Below are 22,943 nucleotides of genomic sequence, written 5' to 3'. Positions count from 1 at the left end.
TCGGTCTGCCCCCCTGAGGAGCTCTGCTTACCCCTCACCTGCGTAACGTGTGGGCTTACCCCCCTGCCTTAGAGAAGACTGCTTTATCTCCTTTTCTTCCACTGCTCTGCGTTGCTAGTACTTCGACCTTTGTCAACTCTGTAACTTGGTTCCATTGTTCCCCTAGGTCATTAATGGATAACATAGTCTAACCTTGTTTTTCTGAATTTTTTTTTTGTGTGTGTGAAATTAATCCAAACACTCTTTCACCTTTACTAATTTCTCACAGTGGACCAAAGAAAGGAGAAAACAAAGAAACAGGAAAAGAGAAAGAAGGAGAAGGAAAAGACACTGTTTCCTTAGTATTTATTCAATTTTTATAATTTAGGATTAAAATTATATTTTCCCATATTACAAACTCATTCTTCTTTTCTTTCTTGAGAAAAATTGGCAGTATACGTTGCATATTATTTCGATTTGCTTGTAAAAGCCATTGATAGCCTCAGCACCAAAGGATACCAGTGTGATGATGTCCTACTAGTTCTTATAGAGAGAGATATCTACAACACGCTTGTGGTTTCATCGAAATAAACATTTGCTCCTATCCATAAGGGCTTACTGAAACAAGCAGCACCAAATCCAATTACAGTGGCAAAGCTCCAGCAAGACTATCAGGCAAGTGAGTCAGATGTAAAAACTATCATTAAAGTTGCAGGGGTCCTTTTAGAATTAAAATTTCAAAATGATTTGTTTTGGGATTTGGAGGAATATAAAAATGCTAGGTTATGCAGCAGAGAATGATGTAAATACATGATAGGGCAAATCTGGCTTACCGGAGCACATGCAAGCAAAATTTAGGGACTTTAGCTGATAGGAATATTAATATGTCAAATTAAGTGTACGCTATAACCTCAAAATATCTTAGTCTTCAATAATACATTTTTAATATATTCCATGGACAAAGCAATAACCCTGCTACACTCTGCTTTAATCAGACTACACCTAGAATATAGTGTTCAGTTCTGGCCACCTCAATTTGAGATGGATATAGATTTATTGAAATGTACATAGGAGACTGACCATGATGGTGAGGGAGCAGTGGAAGGAGGTGGTGATAATATGCCTGGAGGAAAAAAAACTAAGAAAAAATATGGAAGTGTTTTTAAATATTGGAAAGATTGTTACAGAGAAGAGGCAGATTTTGTTTTAAATAGTTCCAAATATATCAGAGCCTGAATCAATGAGTAGAAGCCTGAATCAATGAGAAGGATGCTCAATAAAATGAAGAATTTTTGAAGTCATAGTTGTTCAAAATGGAATAGGCAGTCTGAGAATGAGAGGATTCCCATCATTGAGGCATTTGGGCAAAGGGCCTCCTAAGCAGAAGATTCTACAGAGGTAATTTCAGCACTGGATGGTTGTTGCTCAGATTGAATGACCTTTAAGCAACCCCTTTCAACATTAAATTCTACAACATTATGAAATCAAAAGCCATTTGATTCCAACAGCCCGTGTACACATCCGTAAAGCAAATGGCCAAGTTTAAAGAAAGATGGATAAAACGAGAATTAAAATTTGCTTATTAATTTCAAATTCCCAAACTGAGATAAACCTAAAGGAAATGACTGTCATTTCTAGTTAAACAGCTAAATGAATTATCTTCCAATTAAGAGATTCAAAATTTCTCCTTTTTTGAAGTTATTTAGTTAGTTATCCACATGTAAAGGCTGTTATATAGTCCATTCAAACTTAGCCTCTCATCGGTGTGGCTATTTTGGGATATTCTAAAAACTAGCAAGTTTTTAGGTCTGTGATTTTCGTATTATATTTCATAATAATTTCATTTGAAAAATGTACTTTTGACATTGTTTTGTGTGTATACACATCTATGTGAGAACATCATTTTTCTTTTACCTTTTGCACATAAGAAATTACTCTGAAAATGTTGCATTAGAAGACACTGAAATATAATATGACAGTAAGACATACTACTCAAAGTTCTAAAGACGATACAAATATTATCCGTTTGGGGATAAACAGAGGTAAACATATAGTTGATGTTTTAGAGAAAAAGAAAGAAAAATGATGAGTAAAAGCCTGTAACATTTATCAAAAGAAAATTTACAAACAATGAAACAGGCCCTCCCAGGTCCCCAAAAGACATCAGGGCATTAGCTTTTTTAGATGCAGTCCCCAGCCACAATGCACTTACAGTAGGCAGTCATTGGACATCGAGAAAGCTAAAGTGACTTTGGACCAGGTAAGTTTTTCCACTATTTAGGTTTTCAATAAAATTTTTGCAAATCAAAGAAGGAACTGGTAATTAAAATAGGGAAGATTACCTAAAGGCAGAGAAAGACTAGCAACAGTAAGACTGACCCAAGAGAAAAATACTGCATGAGAGATGGCAAACAGAGGGAGCAATACGATAGAGTAGTTTTGGAGAGTCAAATAATGCAACAAAGAAAAATAAATATAAATTCTGTAAGTAAACATTTCATTATTTGAACAAATCTCCAAAAATTGCCATCTTCATAATATTCATTCATTGTAAAAATGCTAGTTGTCCAATGAAACTTTTAAAGATGTCACTGATTAATATCTCTTTATATCAAGACCTGGTCACATGTCTTGATTTTAAGTAAGGCAGAAAACGAAGTTTCTTTTAAGAACATGAAGTATAGCTACAATCATTTATATTTTGATCTCTTTCATGAAATCAATATTAAAAATTTATGTTTTGAAAGAGTTTTGTTCAGGCTGAGTTTTCTTATTAGTTCAAGATCAAAAGCTGCTTTTGCTGCAAAGCTTAGAGTAAATCTTAGAATGGACATTTAATCCCCTACCTATAAGGATAAGGATACCTTCTCTTACATAAAAAATATTTTAGCTATATACCTTAATCAGTTTTCCCTTTCTAGATTTTCAGATGTAAACAATAAAAACATCAATTTTCTGCTTAATAGAAACAAATAGAAAGTAATCCAGATAATTAGTGACACTTGTATTTTCAAATGGGGAAAATGGGTTCAAGGAGAGGTGATTCAAAGAGACTAAAAGAAGACAATCAGTAATACCACATACTCGCTGTTTCAATGGTACATAAATTAGTAATCTCAAGATAAAATGAAAAGTTAGTAACTCAAGGAAGTGTTACATTTCAAAGATAAGAAATGGAAGATAAAGCTGGTAGTTAAGTTTCATCACAATAAATATTTGCAAATACCTTCTTCAACATCTGAGATATATTCACCATCACTGAGCATTTCAGGGGCGTTGGCTTTACGAACTGCATGATTTAAGTGAACAGTATAAGTGGGTGAAAAATGCATACTCTTGATACTACAACAAAACATTTTAATGTTTTTAAAAATATTTTTACAATGAACTTTCTTCAGGAAACAATTCCACAGTCCTTCTTACTAATTATGAACTCAAAGGACGTTTTCATACCTTCGTCATCGGACATGTCAAGAACTTCATTCATCGTTTCTGGAACATTCATTTTGTGCTTCTCTGTGATAGTCTAATAACAAAAAAAAGCAGTCACTTTAGTGTGAGCAGACTGCACATTTTAATGAGACTATTCATTTCTTCCTAAATTAACCATTTGGTTTATTGTGGGACTTATGCATTGAATATCTTGATACCCCCACGTATAAAACGACATCAAAATTGTCCGTTAGTAGTGTTAAGGTCCTCACCATAGACACAGCAGAGAAAGACTACAAGGTGAAACAACTCTAGTGGCAAAGCACACTAGCTTAAAACATTTAGGTCCCTAATAAGGCTTTTCAAAGGGAAAGAGAAGAGAGATATTGCCTGTCCTACTCCATTGCGATACTTTTTCATGGTCTGATGAACCTGCCTCCTCATTCCACTAAGGGCCTTAGCTGAAGATAAGCCAAAAGAATGGCAAGCCATAGGTCTTTATTACTTGCGCCAAGCCAGCCACTTCTCCTCCTATGTGTACATTTGAATTTCTAGAATAAATCAAAATATTAAAATTGCCTAAATTATATAAATTTTACAATTCTGTGTATGAAAAAATGTTTTAGAGGTATTACATTCGCAAGATCATTTTAATCTCCACAAAATCTTAACGAATAGTATATTATAAAGAGCTTACTGAATCTTTTACTTGCTCTGATAACTTTTTACCTCTATAGATTATATTGATCCAAAAGACACTGACAGCATACTTGCTAGAAAATCTTAATGACAATGTTTTAGTTTCAAAATGAGTCTTTTAATTCTGAGCATATGAAAGACTAACGGTACAAGAGAGGATACACATTTAAATAAGGCAACTGAAAAAAAGCTAGGCTTAAAACTAAGAAAGTGTACAAATTCATTGTTTCTTAGGGACAATACTTAGTAAACGTGATTTACCCTCCCTGTCCTCAGTTATCATGTTAAAATAAAGCATTGTTTGGTGCCTCTTCCGGTATGTAATACTGCAAAGTGAACAGTTTTTAAAAATAAACTTTTTAATTTTAGAACAGTTTTAGATTTATACAAAAATTGTGAAGATAGTACAGAGTTCACTGTTTCCCCTATTTTTTTTTTTTTACTATATTTTCTTTTTTTAAATTGGGATATAGTTGAAATATAACATTAGCTTCAGGTGTACAACATAATGATTCAATATTTTTATATATTGCAAAATGATCACCACAATAAGTCTGGTGACCATCCATCACCACACAGTTACAAATTTTTTTTTTCTTGTGATGACAACTTTTAAGATCTATTCTCTTGGCAACTTTCACACATACAATATGGTATTAACTATAGTCACTATACTGTCCATTACAGTATTTATTTTATAAGTGGAAGTTTGTACCTTTTGACCACCTTCACCCATTTTGTCCACCCCTCAGCCCCCAACCTCTGGCGACCGGTAATCTGTTCTCCATATCTATGAGTTCAGAGTTTTTTGTGGGTTTTTTTGTTTTGTTCTGTTTTTTAAATTCCACATGTCAGTGAGATGATGCGGTATTTGTCTTCCTTTGGCTTATTTCACTTAGCAGAATGCCTTCAAGGTCCATCTGTGTTGTAGCAAGCATTTCCCCTATTTTTAACGTCTTATGTTAGTATGGTACATTTGTCACAATTAGTGAACCAATATTGATATATTATTATTAATTAAAGTCTGTATTTTATTCTGATTTCCTTAGTTTTTACGAAATGTCCATTTTCTGTTCCAGGATCCCATCTAGGATATCATATTATCTTTAGCTGTCATGCCTCCTTAGGCTCCTCTGGCTGTGACAGTTTCTCAGGCCTTCCTTGTTTTTAACGTCCTTGACAGTTTTGAGGTGAACTGGTCAGTTATTTTGTAGACTGTTCCTCAACTGGGATTTGTCTCCTGTTTTTTTTCTGATTAGATTGTGGTTATATGCTTTGGGGAGGAAGACTGCAGAGGTAAAGTGCTATTTTTCATCCCATCATATCAAGGGTACATACCATCAACATGATTTGCCACTGTTGATGTTGACCTTGGTCACCTGTCTGACACAGTGTTTGTCAGGTTTCTCCACTGTAAAGTTACTCTATTCCACCTCTTTCCACACTGTTTTCTTTGGAAGGAAGTCACTATGCTCAACCCACATTTCAGCAGAGGGGAAGTATATCCCACCTCCTTAAAGGTGAAGTATTTTCATAAATTATTTGGAATGATTTTGGCTGAGAAATTTGTCTCTTCTTATTTAATCATTTATTTGTATCAGTATAGACTCATGGATATCTTCTACTTTGCGCTATACTCCAATACTATTTTATTTATTTTTGCTCAAATTGTTCCAGTTTTGGCCATCGGGAACTCTTTCAGTTGATTCCTGTGTCCCTTTGACATATCCCCATCATTTTGTGCATGTGTTTGTTTATTTACTTATTTCTGGGGGGAGGATTGCTTACTTTTTGGCATTACAAGATGTTCCAGGCTGATCTTGTATATTTCCTGCCTCAGTTCTAGATTCAGCCATTTCTTCAAGGAGCTCTGACCTTTACTAGAGAATGGTATTGGAAACCAATAACTGAGTGCTAGATGTGCTCTGCTCACTGCTATTAGGGGAACTGAATATTTTAATCAGTAAAATTTAAACAGCTTAATTCATATCTTTTGAATATCAGCTTCTAGCCACTCCGTTTCCTATGTTGCCGTGATTGTAATGTCACTAACTAAAGCATCTTTCTCAGAATTGCCACATCATACATTGTACTCATATGGAAGATACAGTCTTCTTTTTAAGGTTTTTGAAAAACTGAAGTCTGATTATGGAGACAATGGCTGCTGGGGCTCCAGTAACTGGCTGTGCAAAGATCCACTTGTGGTGAAGGCTGCACTGTGTTCAGTGAGCTTAAGATCATAGACTGCACCCTGAATTGTGTCAGTCCTGGTCTAAGATAGACTACATGGAATGTCGGAAGCAGGGCTGACAAGGTGGTGTCTCAGCTTGAAATTAAGTCTCAAATACCACAATGCTGGAGTAAGTCTTAAAGACTATGATGGATGCGTTTCTAGTCAATGTGAGCATCTCGCTCTGTGGAAGCCTCATTTACTTCATTAGGCAAACTGGACCTTTCCTGTTAGCCTGGGTCCTGTCTTCTCTCTCTTGCCAAAAGTCACCAACCAAGTCGGCTGATGACATTGAGAGTGAAATGGCGTGGCTCGCATTTATGTTCTGTCTTTCACTAGGAACTGGGGCCTCGAAAACCTTCACTTTGAGTTAATTTCCTGAGGCTGTAACTTTACTTTCTCTGTCTGTACTTTTATTTTCTCCTAAAGCTTTTTTGATATGAATAAACATTTTGAACTTTCCTAATGGGTGAGAAATTCATTTACATTCAATCAAATAAGATTTGTATTTTGAATCATTATACAAGTTTCAATTCTCTAACACTGAAACAGCAGTGTATATCTTTACTGCAGTGGCTTCAAATCTTTTCTAGCATTGTGACGCTTGGCCATTGTTTAACATCTTGTCCTCCCCCACTCCTTCCCCACTCCAGAGAGAGCTACATGGAATATCTATAAAATTAACATTAATAAACATTATTTGTTCAAACTCTTTTCTTGAGAATTTAATAATAAAGTTTAAGATAATGAAATACTCAAGGTATATGAAAGCACTATGTGGGGATTTGTCTCTTACACAAACTATACTTTGAGGTTAGAAATGTGCTCAGGTTGATAGCCACTGCACAGTCCATTAAAGCTAATGTTGTCTCTTTTATGCATTACGAAACTTTTCTCTTGTGATCCGCAGGCTTTGTTTGAAAGCCTGCAGGTAGCTACAGAGCCCCTCAACCCATGTTCTTTATATGAAGCACTGTGTATACAAACTGTTTGCAGATGCTAACTACGGCTTCCTTCATGTTGGAAGGTGGTGGGTAACAAAAAGAGGCAGAGCTGATAATTCCAAATGTTCTAGAGCCCTAAATTTACATTGTACCGAGTCAATCTTAGGCCTGTGTGTTGAATCATGGAGTCAGGAATAACTCAAATAAGCCTGTGATATGGTGCAATAGCTGCTCTTGATTCCAAAATTACCAAATCCTGAAGTGGTTCAACGGCGCCAGATTGGGTTGAAATGAAATGATGTGTCCTAGAGGCTGCAGCTTGTAAAAACGTATCCGATGCAATAAGACCTCCTGGTAAAGATTTACTTTAAATTTTAATAAAACATCCTATTGTTTTTCCTATGAAAACTCCAATTGGTGAATGGAAGAGGACTGAGAGTGGTGGTAAAATCAATTTTGATCCTATCTCTAATGTTTTATTTTTATAACAATGTAAGTTGTTTTTTATAATAATACCAATGTATCCATCATCATTTGTGAGTTAAAACATTTTAAAGAACTAACTGAGACTTTTCAACTTTCTTACATTGCCAAAGAAGGATGTTAAAACATTTCTGCCTTCATTTCATTAAAAATAATTTATATTAAAACAAATAAATAAATACAGTTAGCTTTACATAGAACTAAAGGAATTTTTCATGTTTTGAATTTTTCTTAAAATCAGAAATGAGTTTGATATGCTGACTGCCAACAATGAAGTGACAGCATTTGGAAACATGGCACTTAGTCTATGAATGGAGGAAAGAAGGTTCATCTCTGAAAAACTCTAGAAAATTCTACTGTCTGTGAACTGGCGCTTAGGGCAGTGGGGTCCAGCATCCATTACTTACAGTCGTGGTCACTGTCTCTTCAGTCACCACCTTCAGGGTGTCGACCACTGAGATGTAGCCAAGCCGCCGGGCAATGGCCAGGGCAGTGTTCCCATTCTGGCAGAAGGGAAACGTGAACAAAGAATTAAGAAGTCATTCCACATGTCTCCGAGCCTGTGTGTTTCCACACATTTCGTCTATACAAAAGGTAAGGCCTGTGTCTCATCAGTCCCATCCCATTGTCATACATGAAATGCTGTTTCATGAGAGTCATGCCTTACACAAAACCCACCTAACCTGTTCGCACTCAGCCCACAGAGTCTGCACTGCTACACACGGAATCCAAGAGGCTTTTTAATGTTCTAAGCAATCAAGGAAACAAACTTGTAGTTCTAGTTATATATATAGATACTTCCTACCAGGTGGCAAAGGATTAGTAACTTTTAAGTGTGAAACACTAATCACATTTCTCCCTCTCTGGACAGCTCACAACAATATAGTTATTGTCCTTTTCCTTCATTGTATGGAATGCTCTGCTTATGCCTACTAATGAAAGTAAAAGAGGAACACTGATGCACAACAAAAAATGTAAGAAGACACCAGCACCCAGGCCCATCCCCTCCCTCTTCCCTTAGCTGGCCCTTCGCCCTTACCACAGTGAGCTCATTGGGGGAGGCATTGTTCTGAAGCAAGACATTGATTATATGCGTATGTCCCTGCTGGGCTGCTTGATGTAACGGTGTATACCCATTCTGTAGAAGGAAGATGGAAGAAATGACTCTTGCCTTCCTTGGACACAACATCAACGATTTTGGTGGATACAAAGGAGAAAGGAGTTTACCTTTGTTTTGGCGTTAACTTTTGCAGAATGCTGGAGCAGGAAATTAACAATCTTGATGTTTCCATAGTGGCAGCCCACATGTAGTGGTGTGTATCCCATCTGTAATTATATTTTTTTAAAAAGGAAACATCATGAGTATACTTTTAGTAAGAGCTATCCTGAATAGAAGCAAAATTGTTATTTAACCTTTCTTTTTGAGCTTGGCAAAAATAGCTTTTTTCCCTGTATCAAAAAAACAAGCCCTGATAATCCTCAGGCTAGTCCTAGGTATATATAACAACACCATATCACATGTAAACAGTTATTTAACTTCCCAAAGCGCTCTCTCTTGCATCACCTCATTTTATTTTCATATCAGCTTTGCATCAGCTCCTTTTATTCTCATAACAACTTTTAAAGATAGGAAGGAAAGATGGAGCAATCGACAGCCTAGACAGACTGATTCAGTGGCTTCTTGTTCAGGATTAGAGGAGTGTTCTGTGGATAGACTTGTCCTGGAACTTACTGAACACATCACTCTCCAAAAACTCTTTAAAATAGAGGTTAAAAAACATGAAGTGGCTAAATGATAATGCAAGGCAGTCGATGATTATCAGATTGCATGACAGAGATCGGAAGCACAGAAACACTAAAGCAGAAGAGGCTGGTGTGAGTTCAGGAGGTCTGAGCAGTATGAACCTCATCTAGGTACACATGCTATAGTTAGACTCCTTCCTATGTAACTAGAGTCCCACAGTCTGCATACCACTGATTGAGACAAAGCAATGGATTGGTCTTCAAATTAATATCCACTGATCCCTGAGGGGCTATAAGTTCTATCTATTATAAAGCATATATATCGTGTGTGTGTGTGTATTTCAGATAAGCATTTTTAAAAATAAGGATATTCTAGATACTTCAGGTCTCTGTTCAATCTCTATTTATGATGACACTGGCAGCACCAGATCACAGAAAGGGAGAGCACTGACTTTTTAGAACATTTCTAAATGGGCATGGGGGTGCCGGTGTCCATGTTTTCAAGGGTCTGTATCTCATATCTCATGGCACTAATGTGTCTGTATGGTGACTCTGTGCTATAGACTGAATGTCCCTGTTTCTCCAAAGTTTGTAGATGGGGCCTTTGGGAGGTAATTAGGTCATGAGGGTGGCGCCATGATGAATGGGACCAGTGCCCTTATGAGAAGAGACAGGAGAGAGCTTGCCTCTTCTCTCTGTTCTCTGCCATGTGAGGATACAAAGAGAAGACGGCCATCTGCAAACAGGGAAGAGGGCCCTCACCAGACAGCAGACCTGCGAGCACCTTGATCTTGGACTTCTCAACCTCAAGAACTGTGAGAAATAAAGGTGTGTCTAGTCTATGGTATTCTTGTTACAGCAGCCTTCCCCAAAATATATACTCCTGTAAATGGGTTTTTTGGAATTTGAAAAGGGGATGCCTAGACCACAGCCGATCGTGCAAGGTGAAGACACTTCACCAAAGATGTGCTGCCCTAAAGAGCTGACTCTGGTCAAGATCTGTTCCACAGACTGAATTGTCAGTGCCCCCATGCTGAGCAGCCTCCTGCTGAGAAGCTCATCATAACCACATGTATATGAGCCTGACTCACAACCCCTAAAGCCACTTCATGCACAGTGAAGGATATGCCTTTATATGACCAGAATCTACCTGCCTGCTTTGCAGGTTCTTTCTTGGTGCTGAGGAACTCAGGATACTGCATTAGGGATCAGAAGGCTGCTTAGTGAGGGAGGCATGGAAATAGTTTTCGCCAATCAGTTCTCAGTACAATTAGCTTAACTGATTGAAATAACATTATTCTCCAAATTAGTGGTAGAGGATTGATCTCAAATAAAAGAATATAGAAAATATTTTAAAAATCTAAATGTTAAGGAACTCTTGAAGTTTTTAGCGAACTTGCCTAAGCAATGTTGTGATAGTTTCCAATGGCTGTTGTGCTAAATGTATTAATTAGATTTTCTTAGGTATTAAATCATTTAAAGTATTCAATGTATAGATTCTACTCATCCTCACAGTTTCCCATCTCACTCCTAGTAAAACCCTAAGTCATTATAATGGACTATTAGGACCAATACAATCTGGTGCCCCTGCTCCCACCTACCCCCAGCTCCCACCCATTAAGTCTCTGAGCTCATCTCTTACTAGTCTCTCCCTTGTTTGCTGTGCTGTAGGACACTGGTCTTCTTACTGTTCCAAAAATACTAAAGTTCTTTTTTTTTGATTAAAAATACATGTGCATGACCAAGAAGCTTCAATTTGCATTCAGGAAAACCAAATTGGGACTGCTCCATTCATTGAGGGTCACAAAATTCATTGAGGGTCACAAAAAATGGCAACTTGGGCAAGTGAGTTGAGAGATGTGATTTGAGAAATTCCTTCCAACTGGCAGCAATAAATTTGGGGAAGACCAACTATTCCTTCTTGAATATCTAAGAAACAGTCATAGTTCAGATCACTGAGCAGTCTTTGCCTCTTTTTTCACTGTTGTCTATATACCATCATTAAAAGCTGAAGTTCAGTCTTCTCCTCCCTCAGGCCACACTGAAAGGTTGTATTTGCATAGGAAGAGCAAACAGGCGCAGATGGAATATTCTGGCTGGTGTTTCTGATCTGTGGCGCCCGAGCATGATATCTTATTGAGCATTAGTTGGGTGCCTCCCCACATAACATGGTTTGAGAGGGAGGGAGTAAGAAATCCACACTTAGTTCCCCCCACCCTGCCCCCTAAAATCTGCGGCTCTCTAGGAGTCTGTCCTTGGCCATCCCTGCACTTGGCATCGTCTTCTTCAGTGAACACACCCACTCAACTACAATTACTCCCTGATTTTGTTTATTTCAGTTAAAACATTTTTTTTTCAATTTTTATGTGTTGATGCTATTGTTTTAAGGAACATCTCTCCATTGTCACATGTTACATTAAATATTACTTGATAATATGGCAGGTAAAGATCCATGGAAGGCTGTAAGATATTTTTATAAATAGCTTTTTCATAATTTTAGTTCAGTATAACGAACTGAGATTGAAAAAGTGCAGGAATTTTTCCTTTAGAAAGCAAACTCTCTGAAGATAAACTCTCAGTATCATTTCTTGAAGGTAGTACAGTTGAAAGTCTCAACACACTAAAAAGGAGAAAAAAGTCGAAAATTTTATCCTATGGTTTTCTACTTTATTGTTCACCTCAAAAATGAGTGTGGGAATAAACAAACAAACAAAAAATCTCTCAGGTATTAGAGAAAAGTCAAAGATTATGAAAGAGTCTTTTCATAAGAACGGCAAAAACTGCCATCTCTATCCCCAGCCCAGCCTATCCCACTTCTGATACCCCTTGTAGCATCTTTAACCTTTTCTCTTTCTATTGGCATCTTCCTCTCAGCCTACAAACATTCACGTTTCCATTCTTGGAAACAAAAAGCACCCCTTTCAAATATTTCTCTCCCTTCTAGGTCCATATGCTCCTAAAGCTTCTTGAAAAAAAAGTCCTCTTCACTCACCGTTTCCTCCCATTCTCCCCACATCTCACCATCTCCATTACTCCAGAGAAACTGCTTTCTAAGAACCCAACTGCCGATCCAGTGCATGTGTCTGAGTGTGTCTTTACCTGACACACCTTCCTTGACAGTCTTCCGTAACTTGGAGTCCATGTCATATTCTTTCCTGATTTCCCTCCTCTCCTCTGTCAGGCCTTCTTCCACCTCCTCCAACTACCTTAAACTATCATTAATCCCAGGGGCTTTGTCTGTGATTTCCTCTACACTGTTCTTCAATTTATCACATCCACATTCACAACTTCAACTAATACATTTATTCTGACCACCCAAATCTGGATCTTTAGTCCAGACTTCCCTCCTATAACCCAGAACAAAACTTTAGTCATTTGCTGGATTTTTCTATCTGGGAGGCCTCTAGGTAATCTAAACTTCAACACCTAATGCACAGCACTCATTGTCCCCTTTCCCCAGCCAGCTGCTTCTCCTTTATGTCCTGTCTCATTGAACGGTACTTATGATCACCCAGTTACAGAAATCACTTCCTTAGATTCATCCTGAATTTCTCACTTTCCCTCAGTCCCTGTATACACAGGGTCTTCAAGTCTTATTGTTTGTACTTCTTTAAGTATTGCTTAAATTTCTCTCTTGTTTGTCAGCTTTCCATCTGTCAATCTGTTCTTTATTCTTCATCTAGACCTCAGCAATAGCCTTCGAACTGCCCCTGCTCCATGCTCTTTTACCAACTCATTTACCAATGCATTCTTTGCATTCTCTCCCAGGATCTTTCTAAACCAGATGTCTGATCTTATCACTCTTCTGTTTAAAACTTTCCAAGGCTTCCCAGTGCAAATAGGATAAAAAGCTAAACTTGCTTAGCCTGGCACATTAAGGCCCTCTGAGATCTTAATTTCCAGCAGTATTTTGGGATACGCCCCCAATTTTTTCTAATGTTCCTATGATAATGAACGAGTGATAGTTTCCTTCTACACTCCCCAACTTTGTAAAAAATTCAGTTAATACCAGTAGCTCTAAAATTATTTAATTATATATGGGGTCAAAATCAGACTTTGTACTAATTAGCTATGTGACCTTACACAAGTAACTGCTTATCTGTGACTCAGTTTCCTCATCTGTAAAATAAAGATACTAATTTTACCAACCTCATAGGGTATTTGCAAGGATTAAGCAAATTAGTAATGGTAAAGTGCTTAGAACAATATCAGATATAGAGAAAAGGTAATAAATTTTGCTATTTTTATTGTCATTGTTATTATCATCTGTGTCTCTTTATTTAGAAATGAGGACAAAGAATATATCACCCAGGTAAGAATTTGGCAACTCACAGGAGCTCTAGAAATGAACAGGAAATGAGTAAGTATCAAATAAAAACTTTTCATGATTTTACACACATTTAAATAAATCTAATTTAACGATTAACCCACTAATCAGTACTGCTGAGAATCAGTTCTTCAGTATGTTTCAGGATGGTCTAAATAAAATGCTCCCAGAGATTATCCTTTTAAAATGCAAAAGGCACGGCTTCATTTCAGCTGAACAACATGGGCTATTAGATCCTGTGGCCAGCAGCACAATTTAGTCTGAACTGATCTGGTGAACTTCAAATACAAAGTGAGGAGGAGGTGCAGAGGGGTGGAAAGCCAGTGGGAAGCCTGCAAAAGCCATTTCAGGATTTTCTAGTGTTTTCCCTACAGGAGAAAAGAGCTCTTGATGTTGTCATTACTACAATTTTTTAACTTAAGCTAATGAATCGAATGGTACCATACATTCCACCAGTGGGCTGCCTGGGGATGTCCTCTTTACTAGTAAGAATTTGGAGGTTCATGGGATATAACAAACTCTTGTTCACAAGGTGAAGGAGCAAGTCCAAGCAACCCATCTCATCTCTCTCTGCTCTATTCAAGTATGGGATGATCACAGCCTCACTTACTTTTGGTGCTGTGATCTTTGCTGAGAAGAAAAGGGAAGGGAAAAAATTTTTTAAGAGACAGAGAGATGCTTTCCAAACTGCACCACTTGAAAAGAGCAGGAAAAGGTACATGCTTCAAAAATATAATACCAAGTACAAAAATGATTACTGACTGTGACCTGAGTTGGGCTGGGTTAGGAGGAAACCCTGGTAGAGACCTGAGACTCTTAAACTGAGGGGCCATGTGTGCAAATTGGGAGCAGAAGGTTTATAGCACCATTTCCTCTCCTCCCAACCTGCCCTTGGGAATCACTGCCATACTTCCTGACTGAATGCCGCTGTGTGCCTTGGACATGCTGGGGCAAAAAATTTTGAGAAACTTAACCCTGTCCATGCCTTCTAAAATTTTTAATCTATAAAGAAAGAGGTAACCAAAAAAAGTGTTTAACTCTGTGTGTGTGTGTATGTGTATGTACGTGTGTGTGTGTGTGTAAATGAAATTGACATGGGGTGAATATATTTACCATGAAGTTGCAAATTTCTAAAGTAGAGATTTCTTCGTTGATGAAAATATTCAAGCGAAATAAAGAATATAAGCTAAATACAGTCTGATTTTTTTTTCAGAATTAAAAATGCTTTGATATTCAAAATAAAAAGTAACAAGAAACCCTTCAGCCACTACTGTTGCCTTTATTGGTTTCTCTGTTACATACTCAGCTACCTAGGAAGGCATTCAAGGCTAAGGACAATGAGATTTTTTAGAACGAAAAGTTTTGGAGGGAAACTGAGTGAAAGGAGAGCTGGGTAACCAGGCCATCAAATGAAGCCACAAAGACTTCCAGGGCATAAGGCATTTCAGAAAGGGGAGTGGAGGAGAGTTAGTCTTTGCTACAGTTCTACCTAGGGCCATCCCAGCCAGGGAGCATCATATCTGCTTTACTATTTTAACAGAGTTTAAAAAGCATCAAGGATCTTGCCTGGTGAGGTGTCTTTTGGGCAGCCTCTTTCTAATAGAGCACAGTATGGGTGGGGCAGCCACAGCCATAGAGAGCAGAACAATGTCCAAAGGGTGAGGTCTACACAGGGCTGCTCGCTCTGTGCTTGTCAGGTAAATCCAGTCTGATTTTGAGGTCTGCAGTCCCTTTTAACCTGGCTAATTCCAGGGCAATCTTCTATATTATTAATATCTTCAAGATCGGTCCATACGCCTCAGAATCTATCTATATCATACACAAAAATGTTTGTATTCACAATACTTAATAAACATTCATTTTTGTGTCAAAAATGTGACACGTAGAAAGAAAGAAAAGTCATATTTTAGAGTAGAGAAAACAAGTTTGATATGAAGAGGTAAGAAAACTGAGCATCAAAAGAAAATGTTCAGAGAAATGAGAATATGAAGTCATATCTTTGATGATGACACAAAACATCCATTTTTCTTATCTGAGTTTATAATTGTGGCATTACATGAGATTAATCAGCAATTTTTTTTCTTTTTGAAAAGACAGCTATATTTTGGCTCAGACAGAGAAAGAGAAGGAGAGAGAGAAGGAGAGAGAGAAAGAGAGAGAAAGAGAGAGAGAGAGAGAGAGAGAGAGATCCTAATAACCACACACACCATAAGGAATTTAGCAAGTGGATAATAATTAAATAAAACATAATTTAATCCTTTTTCATAGACCATGCCTGAACAAAGTTAGAGGTCACAAATTACTGATAAATTTTTCTATATGCATATTTTTAGTCAGTCACAAAAACTAAGAAAGGTATCAGCTTCACACTCTGCCCCTGAAGGACGGATCCGTTGTAACAAGATCAAGAGTGTGAACAGAGGAGAATAGTGATGCGCAGCTAGGATAAAGTACCCAGGTCATCAAAGATAAAAGCATCTGGGGCACCACAACCAGAGACTTTGGTGTCCCTTGCCTAGATACACATTTGAAATACTGTGTATAAAAGATATGATGGAAGATTTGTTCTTTTCCCTATAAAATTATACTTGCTTCCACACAGAAGTCAAAAAATGACTGTTGGTGTGGGCACATTCTTTTTGTATACCTTTGTCTGGGCGTCCACATGAGCCCCTTGGTTTACAAGGACTTCGGCCACATTCACTCTGTCTTCTTGAGCAGCCAAATGGAGTGGGGTCAGGCCACTCTGCAAAAGAGACAAAGTACAGTCATCTTCGAGGAAGGAATGTAATACACACAGGCATGTTTGCGAAATAATTTACGAATTCTAGGAGAGTAAGCCTAGAATTTCCATGTTAAAAAAATCTATAGAATAAGTTTATGTATTAACACTGTAGCAACATTGCTATCTGTAGGCTTAATGAAAAACTTAAAACATACTCAAAAGTGGAGGGAATAGACTTCACCTTGTGTATTCATCACAGACTCACAATTATCAAGGTTTTCCTACATTTGCTGCATCCAGCCCTGCTTCCAGTTCGTTCTTTTCTTTGTGAAAGCATTTTAAAGCAAATCTCAGATATTATACCATTTTTCCCTTACATACTTCAGTGTTCATTTTTTTTTTTAAACTAGCTCTTTCTTTTTAAAAAAATTTTTCCTTCTTCTTCCCAAAGCCCCCCGGTACATAGTTGTATATTTTTAGTTGTGGGTCCTTCTAGTTGTGGTATGTGGGATGCTGCCTCAGCATGGCTTGATGAGTGTTGCTAGGTCCACGCCCAGGATCTGAACTGGCAAAACCCTGGGCCGCTGAAGCAGAGCGCGTGAAATTAACCACTTGGCCATGGGGCTGGCCCCTCAGTGTTCATTTTTAAAAAATAGACTTTTTTTAAAACAAGATTATTCAGGAGTTTTAATACATCATTAACGGCACTGGCTTTAGCAAAAATTATTAGAATAAAAATCGTTTAGAAATTTAATATTGACATATAATGATAATATTTTCTCCATTAAGGGGCCAGCCCTGTGGCCTAGTGGTTAAGTTTGGTGTGCTCTACTTTGGTGGCCCGGGTTCGTGGGTACAGATGTTGGGTGTGGACCTACACCACTCATCAGCCATGCTGTGGTGGTGATGCACATATAACATAGACAAAGACTGGCACAGACGTTAGCTCAGGGCTAATCTTCCTCAGCAAAAAAAAAAAAAAAAAAAAAAATTCCCCATTAAATACTAATACCCAAGGCTGACAAATATTTTCTGTATGTTGTTTCTGGGTAGGAAAGATGGCCTGTGAAATATAATATGAGTGCTATATAATGAGAATTTCCAGGTCATTTCGATGGTGTATGGGTTTAATGAGACTGAATATTTGAAACTGACTCTACCACAGAACATGCAGACTACATGGTTGGTTTTTTTTGGTTTTTTTTAAAGATTTTATTTTTTCCTTTTTCTCCCTAAAGCCCCCCGGTACATAGTTGTATATTTTTCATTGTGGGTCCTTCTAGTTGTGGCATGTGGGATGCTGCCTCAGCGTGGTTTGATGAGCAGTGTGAGCAGTGCCATGTCCGCGCCCAGGATTCGAAACAACAAAACAGTGGGCCGCCTACAGCAGAGCGCGCGAACTTAACCACTTGGCCACGGGGCCAGCCCCACACATGGTTGTGTTAATGGCCAAGAAAAACTCACTGAGACTGTACTCTGGTTTAAAAATCCTCTGTAGTTGCTAAAGTATTTTTTCATAAATAATATTTAAGAGAAAATAAGTTGGTGTAAGTGCTTCCAGATTCTTTTGTTTCACCCATTATGAGCATAGACATTAGTATCTTGAGTCCTGGGGGCTTTCTTTCTCCTCCTCTACCACCTGTGCAATGAGAACCCCAGCCTGTCCTATCTTGTCAGAGGAAAGGAGTAAATCAAAAGAGCATCAGAAAGGATACAGAGCCTTCTAGATGCTGAACATCACTTATTTAGGAGTTGCTATTCCGTCAAACAAATTATAGGACTCCAGAAGAGTCATTCACTCTTGACTTTTTAATAATGTTTACAGAATTTTGGAGGAAGCTCACTCAAACTGAATAAGGAGGAAATTTGAAAAAGAGGACTGATGTATTCACTTGAAATCCAAGAAAAATAAGCCAGGGCCAAAATTGGCACCACCCAAACACTGACATAATCATAGCACAATGTTCCACGCTCTACTTTGGAAGAAACAAATATTTTCAGCCATAACATTCTGTAAAAGTGTCACGGTCACCTATTCTAAGTTTGAGAGTTTTCAAAACTTTTAAAGATACTTTACTGAGCAGTTCTCAGCAAAGTTTGGGAAACGCCTTCTGGTACATGCCCTACTCTCTCAGGTACCCCGTCTCTGCTCACGCTGCCCCGTGAGTTAGCCACTCGATTTTTGGCACGGAGTCACTTCTACCTTTCCTGGGCTTCTCTCTCTCTCCTCGTCTCACAGAGGGCCTCATTGTTACATTCACGGGCACATCTTCTATGTGCTCACCTCTATTAAGAGCATCAAAATCCTGCATTTAAACTCAGTTTTCTTGTCTGTCTTCCTCAAACCGCTGTGAGCTTGTTGAGGCAAATATTTTCTCTTTAATCTTGATATAACCAGTGTCTATCACCTAGCATTTAATCCATCAACTGATTGATTAAATCAGAGGAAAAAGCAAACATCTTTAGGTAAAGTAGGATAAATAAAGAAAAATTTATTTTTATATTCATGATTTTGATTAAAAAGGTTAAAAAAAATAACATGATGGTTAAAACAGCACTGCTTGACTTCAGAAGCTATCAGTTCATCTTTTACGGGCTTTCAACACTTGCTCATTTCAAAAATGGCATTTCTTTGGAACAGAGAGAATACCACCAACACAATAGCAATAGCTCTGTCTAATATTCTATCTGGATAAAGAAATATACTTGTGGTCTGCAAAATCCAGATGGGGAAACAGGAACACCACAAGCAAAATCAAATCAAATCCAACAGAAGCATTTCAGCAGTAACTCATGGTCTCTTTTCCTTAAAACTACTGGGAATTGCTGGTGACTAGAAGGAAAGAAAGAAATGAAAGCAACAAAGTGTTCAGTTCAACAGAAAGTTTCACGAAAGCTAAATCTTTCTTTTAATATTGATTTTTTAGTGAGGAAATAGAGTCTAGGGTTAAATGGGGAGGTGGGAGAGAGGGACAGTAACTGAGGTTTCCAACTCCGGCAGCTCGGGAAAAACTGCCAGAGTTCCTTATCAAATAAGAAAGTTCTGCTGACTTTCTGTTTTCACATCAGGGCTTATTTAATACTTCATACGGAAAATGACAACTGAGACAGGAAGCAAAGATTGACGAGTGCCTTTGTATCAGACAGTTTCTAGGTACTGCAAAGTCCTTGGCAGTTCCTTTGGTGCCATGTGCCATGGAAGCAGCTGCTGTGCTTTTAAAAACTTCCTTGGTGGTGGCTCTGCTTATACACAGTTGATTCAGAAGGTGCCTGGAAATGTCCACGTTTGCTACGTATGTCTTTCAGCCTACAGAAGTCCTTTGCTAATGTCCAGTCGAACAAGCAAACACTGAGAAATTCTTTCTAAACTATTTTCAATCTAATAAAATTCTATGATTCTAAGGTGAATTCAAGGCTGGATATATATATATTGCCATCAGTTGACTGGAGTATTTTAAGGAAAAAAAAAGTCAGTCATACTGTACTTTGGTATCAAACCTACTGCAAATGTTCACCTGTTAACCGATTGTTAAGATCTATTTCGTCCCAGGAAGAGTTAATGAAATACAATATTCCAGTCTCATAAGAGAAAATATACTCTAATGGATGCCAGAATATGCTTCAATTTGAGAAGAAGGCCAAGTCCTCCACCTCATTAAGACAAGTTGAATTTTGCAGCAAAGGTTGGTCTATATACTAATATATAAACCTTAGAAATTCAAAAGCTCAAACAAATTCTGATTATAATGACTATTTGAAATTGCTTTGTGATGCTCATTAATGTGGAGACATGCATTCCTAAAAGAAATGTTTCAAAAGAAAAATGGGAGAAAATCAAATTGGTACACCAAGAAAAAATGAAAAATGTGCTTGCTCTGTAATGATCACAAAGGATTTTCAAGATACTAAAAGTGAAAAAAAGTTTCTCTGGTCTCTTATGCATGTCTTTTGGTCTACAGAATTTGTTCACTTATAACCTTGGGAATTCAGATTTGTGCAGAGTAAACTTTTCCCAAAATTATGAAAAGTCCAAAATTAGGAGAACTATGTTTTTTCTACTTAGAAGAAGGTGCCGAATATTATCTCAGTTAATCTTGATGACATCTCTGTGAAGTAAATATTGTTGTCGTCATTTACGAGAGGATGAAACTGAGGCTCAGAGAGGTCCCATAACTCGCCCAATCAAGTTACACATCACGTAAGAGTCAGACTTAAGATTCACATCCAGGAGATTCAAGGCATCTGTGATTCCAAAACAGGCCACATACGTCAAAAATATTAAATTAGTTATTTGTCACCATAAAACTATTGCTATCTTGAAACTCTACTCCCATAGCTGAGCTATGGCTGAGACATGCCACAGCTGTGCCATCACCAACTGGTAGAGGAGAAGCTAAATGCTGGGGAGTTTGGATTATCAAGAATTTGAGGGCACTCTTGCAGGCTTTTGTGTTATCTGAAGTCTTAGAAACACCTGTTCTGTGTTTTGGGCAGATCTCAGACTTGGGTATTAATAAACAATTCAGCAAACCCAAATTCTCTGACATATGCAATGAGAGGCAGACACTTCATTAACATATCTCTGGTCAAATGTGGGCTGGACTTTCATTTTGCTTCACAAAACTCTTCACTATAATAATGAGGATGTCAAACAGGAACGCAGGGGAGTCTGAAGAATTTTAGGAACAGAGATTTTCCAAGTTCCTTGGAACTGCCAATTTACAACAAAGACTAACAACCTTGCCAATCTATTGAATAAAATAGCTGCTCCACATTTCTGTTATTAAAATGAACTCTCTGAAGGCAGCACTATTTCCAATTTCTCTTTGTAACCTAGGACTTCAAACTGGGACAGGCAAGGAGCAGGTGCCCAAAAAAATGTTTGTGGAATGAATCAACAGGCTATAATTTACAACTTATTTGCTGTGTTCTGGTGAGGGAACCATGTTGCTCTTTGAATTAATATTATAACAAAACCTCATGTTATTAGAAAAACTTTGTGGACTTCATTTTTATGGCTGTATTTTATTCAATTGTATGACTTTGCAATTATTGACCTACCATTCTCTTTCTGTTTAAACTGATTTTTTCCAAGTTTTTGCTATGATAACATTTTGGTAAACATCTTCGTGCAATATTACACTTGACACATTCTATTTGACCTGGATTTTTCATGACTTCTTAATGACCTTTCTGAAGGGTGAGGTTGTGTTGTGCTGGATGCTTTGTAGAGAAAGAAAAAGGTTACCTTATTGCTCAGGTTCACGTTAGCATTTCTGCTGAGGAGCAGTGACACCATGTCCACATGTCCTTCCTGAGCTGCAAGATGGACAGAAGCAATTCCTTGCCGGGTAACTGCATTTGCATCAGCACCATATTCCAGCAGAGTTGTCGCTATGTCCATCTGGTTCTTTTTGGCAGCGATGTGCAGTGGTGTATAGCCATTCTGTCAACACAAATCACTTGGTCACATGCCCAGCAAGAAGATAAAAATGTGTGCAGTGCATTTGCGAATAGTATGCTTCCCTTTCTAGTGATTTTTCTTTGCTGGTTTAAAAAATCCTGATTAAGTAAGCCAACACTGATAAATCAAGCAGTGCCATGAACGTAGTGCCCTCATGTCTCCCACATTCCTAAATAGGGAAAACAGACTATAGCCAGTTCAATGCAAGAGACTCAGAGTACCACTGGTTTTATAAAAGGAGTACAGAGCTCCCTCTCACGGGGAGTTATGTTAGTAGACGCTCAATAATTACTTGACTTATCTAGATTGAGGAGGAGAGGAAACCCAACTAGAAACAACAAACAATATGTTCAGAGCCATTATTCCACCTTTCATTCAATAATGGCCATTCAGAACCATTATTTCAGCTTTAAAATCCCTTTAATTGCCATCTATTGTTTACAAGTTGAAATTGTAATTTTCATGGTAGTTGAGATGCTATAATCTATTCCCATTTGCCCCTCTGATTGCCTCTTTTATGAAACTTCAGGTTCTGTGCTATGCTTCAGCTGAAGTGGTCCCCAAAACAACATACAGCTCCTGTTTCTACCTTGCCTTACTCTACCAAGAAAGCTTTCCCCCACATGCCCTTGGGGCCAGCATCTTTCAGCTGAAGATTCAGCTCAAGGGTCAAGCCCCCTGAAGTTTTTTATCCCCACCCCCAATCCATCCCCTCCGTGACTGACTCCAACCAAAGTCCTAGAGATATTTAGTGGCACTTTTTTCTTTATACATCTGTCTCTTCCTAGTAAAATACAAACATATTGAGGGCAGGGATTGTGGCATATTTGTGTTTATATCTCCAGCACCCCACAATGACTGACAAATCTGCAGAATTCAAGTCAAGCTTACAGGAGCTTTCAGAACATTCTGGGATC

At 37.9% G+C, this 22,943-nt stretch overlaps 1 protein-coding gene across 1 annotated transcript in view; it reads right to left on the bottom strand.

Moving 5' to 3' along the window:
• The window catches only part of ANK3 (ankyrin 3), a 333,064-nt gene that overhangs the window by 115,640 nt on the left and 194,481 nt on the right, over positions 1–22,943 (bottom strand). The window contains exons 17-23 of the mRNA XM_046652926.1: positions 21,811–22,008; positions 16,485–16,583; positions 8,995–9,093; positions 8,807–8,905; positions 8,175–8,270; positions 3,433–3,505; positions 3,206–3,268 (exon numbers count right to left, since the gene is read on the bottom strand). Coding sequence (XP_046508882.1) covers positions 3,206–3,268; positions 3,433–3,505; positions 8,175–8,270; positions 8,807–8,905; positions 8,995–9,093; positions 16,485–16,583; positions 21,811–22,008 — 727 coding nt within the window. The remainder of the gene's footprint in view (positions 1–3,205; positions 3,269–3,432; positions 3,506–8,174; positions 8,271–8,806; positions 8,906–8,994; positions 9,094–16,484; positions 16,584–21,810; positions 22,009–22,943) is intronic.

Source organism: Equus quagga, chromosome 2 (genome assembly GCF_021613505.1).
Source record: "Equus quagga isolate Etosha38 chromosome 2, UCLA_HA_Equagga_1.0, whole genome shotgun sequence".
NCBI classification, from domain to species: domain Eukaryota; kingdom Metazoa; phylum Chordata; class Mammalia; order Perissodactyla; family Equidae; genus Equus; species Equus quagga.
Note: the sequence above shows the minus strand (reverse complement) of the source record. Positions and strands in the feature narration are given on the sequence as shown.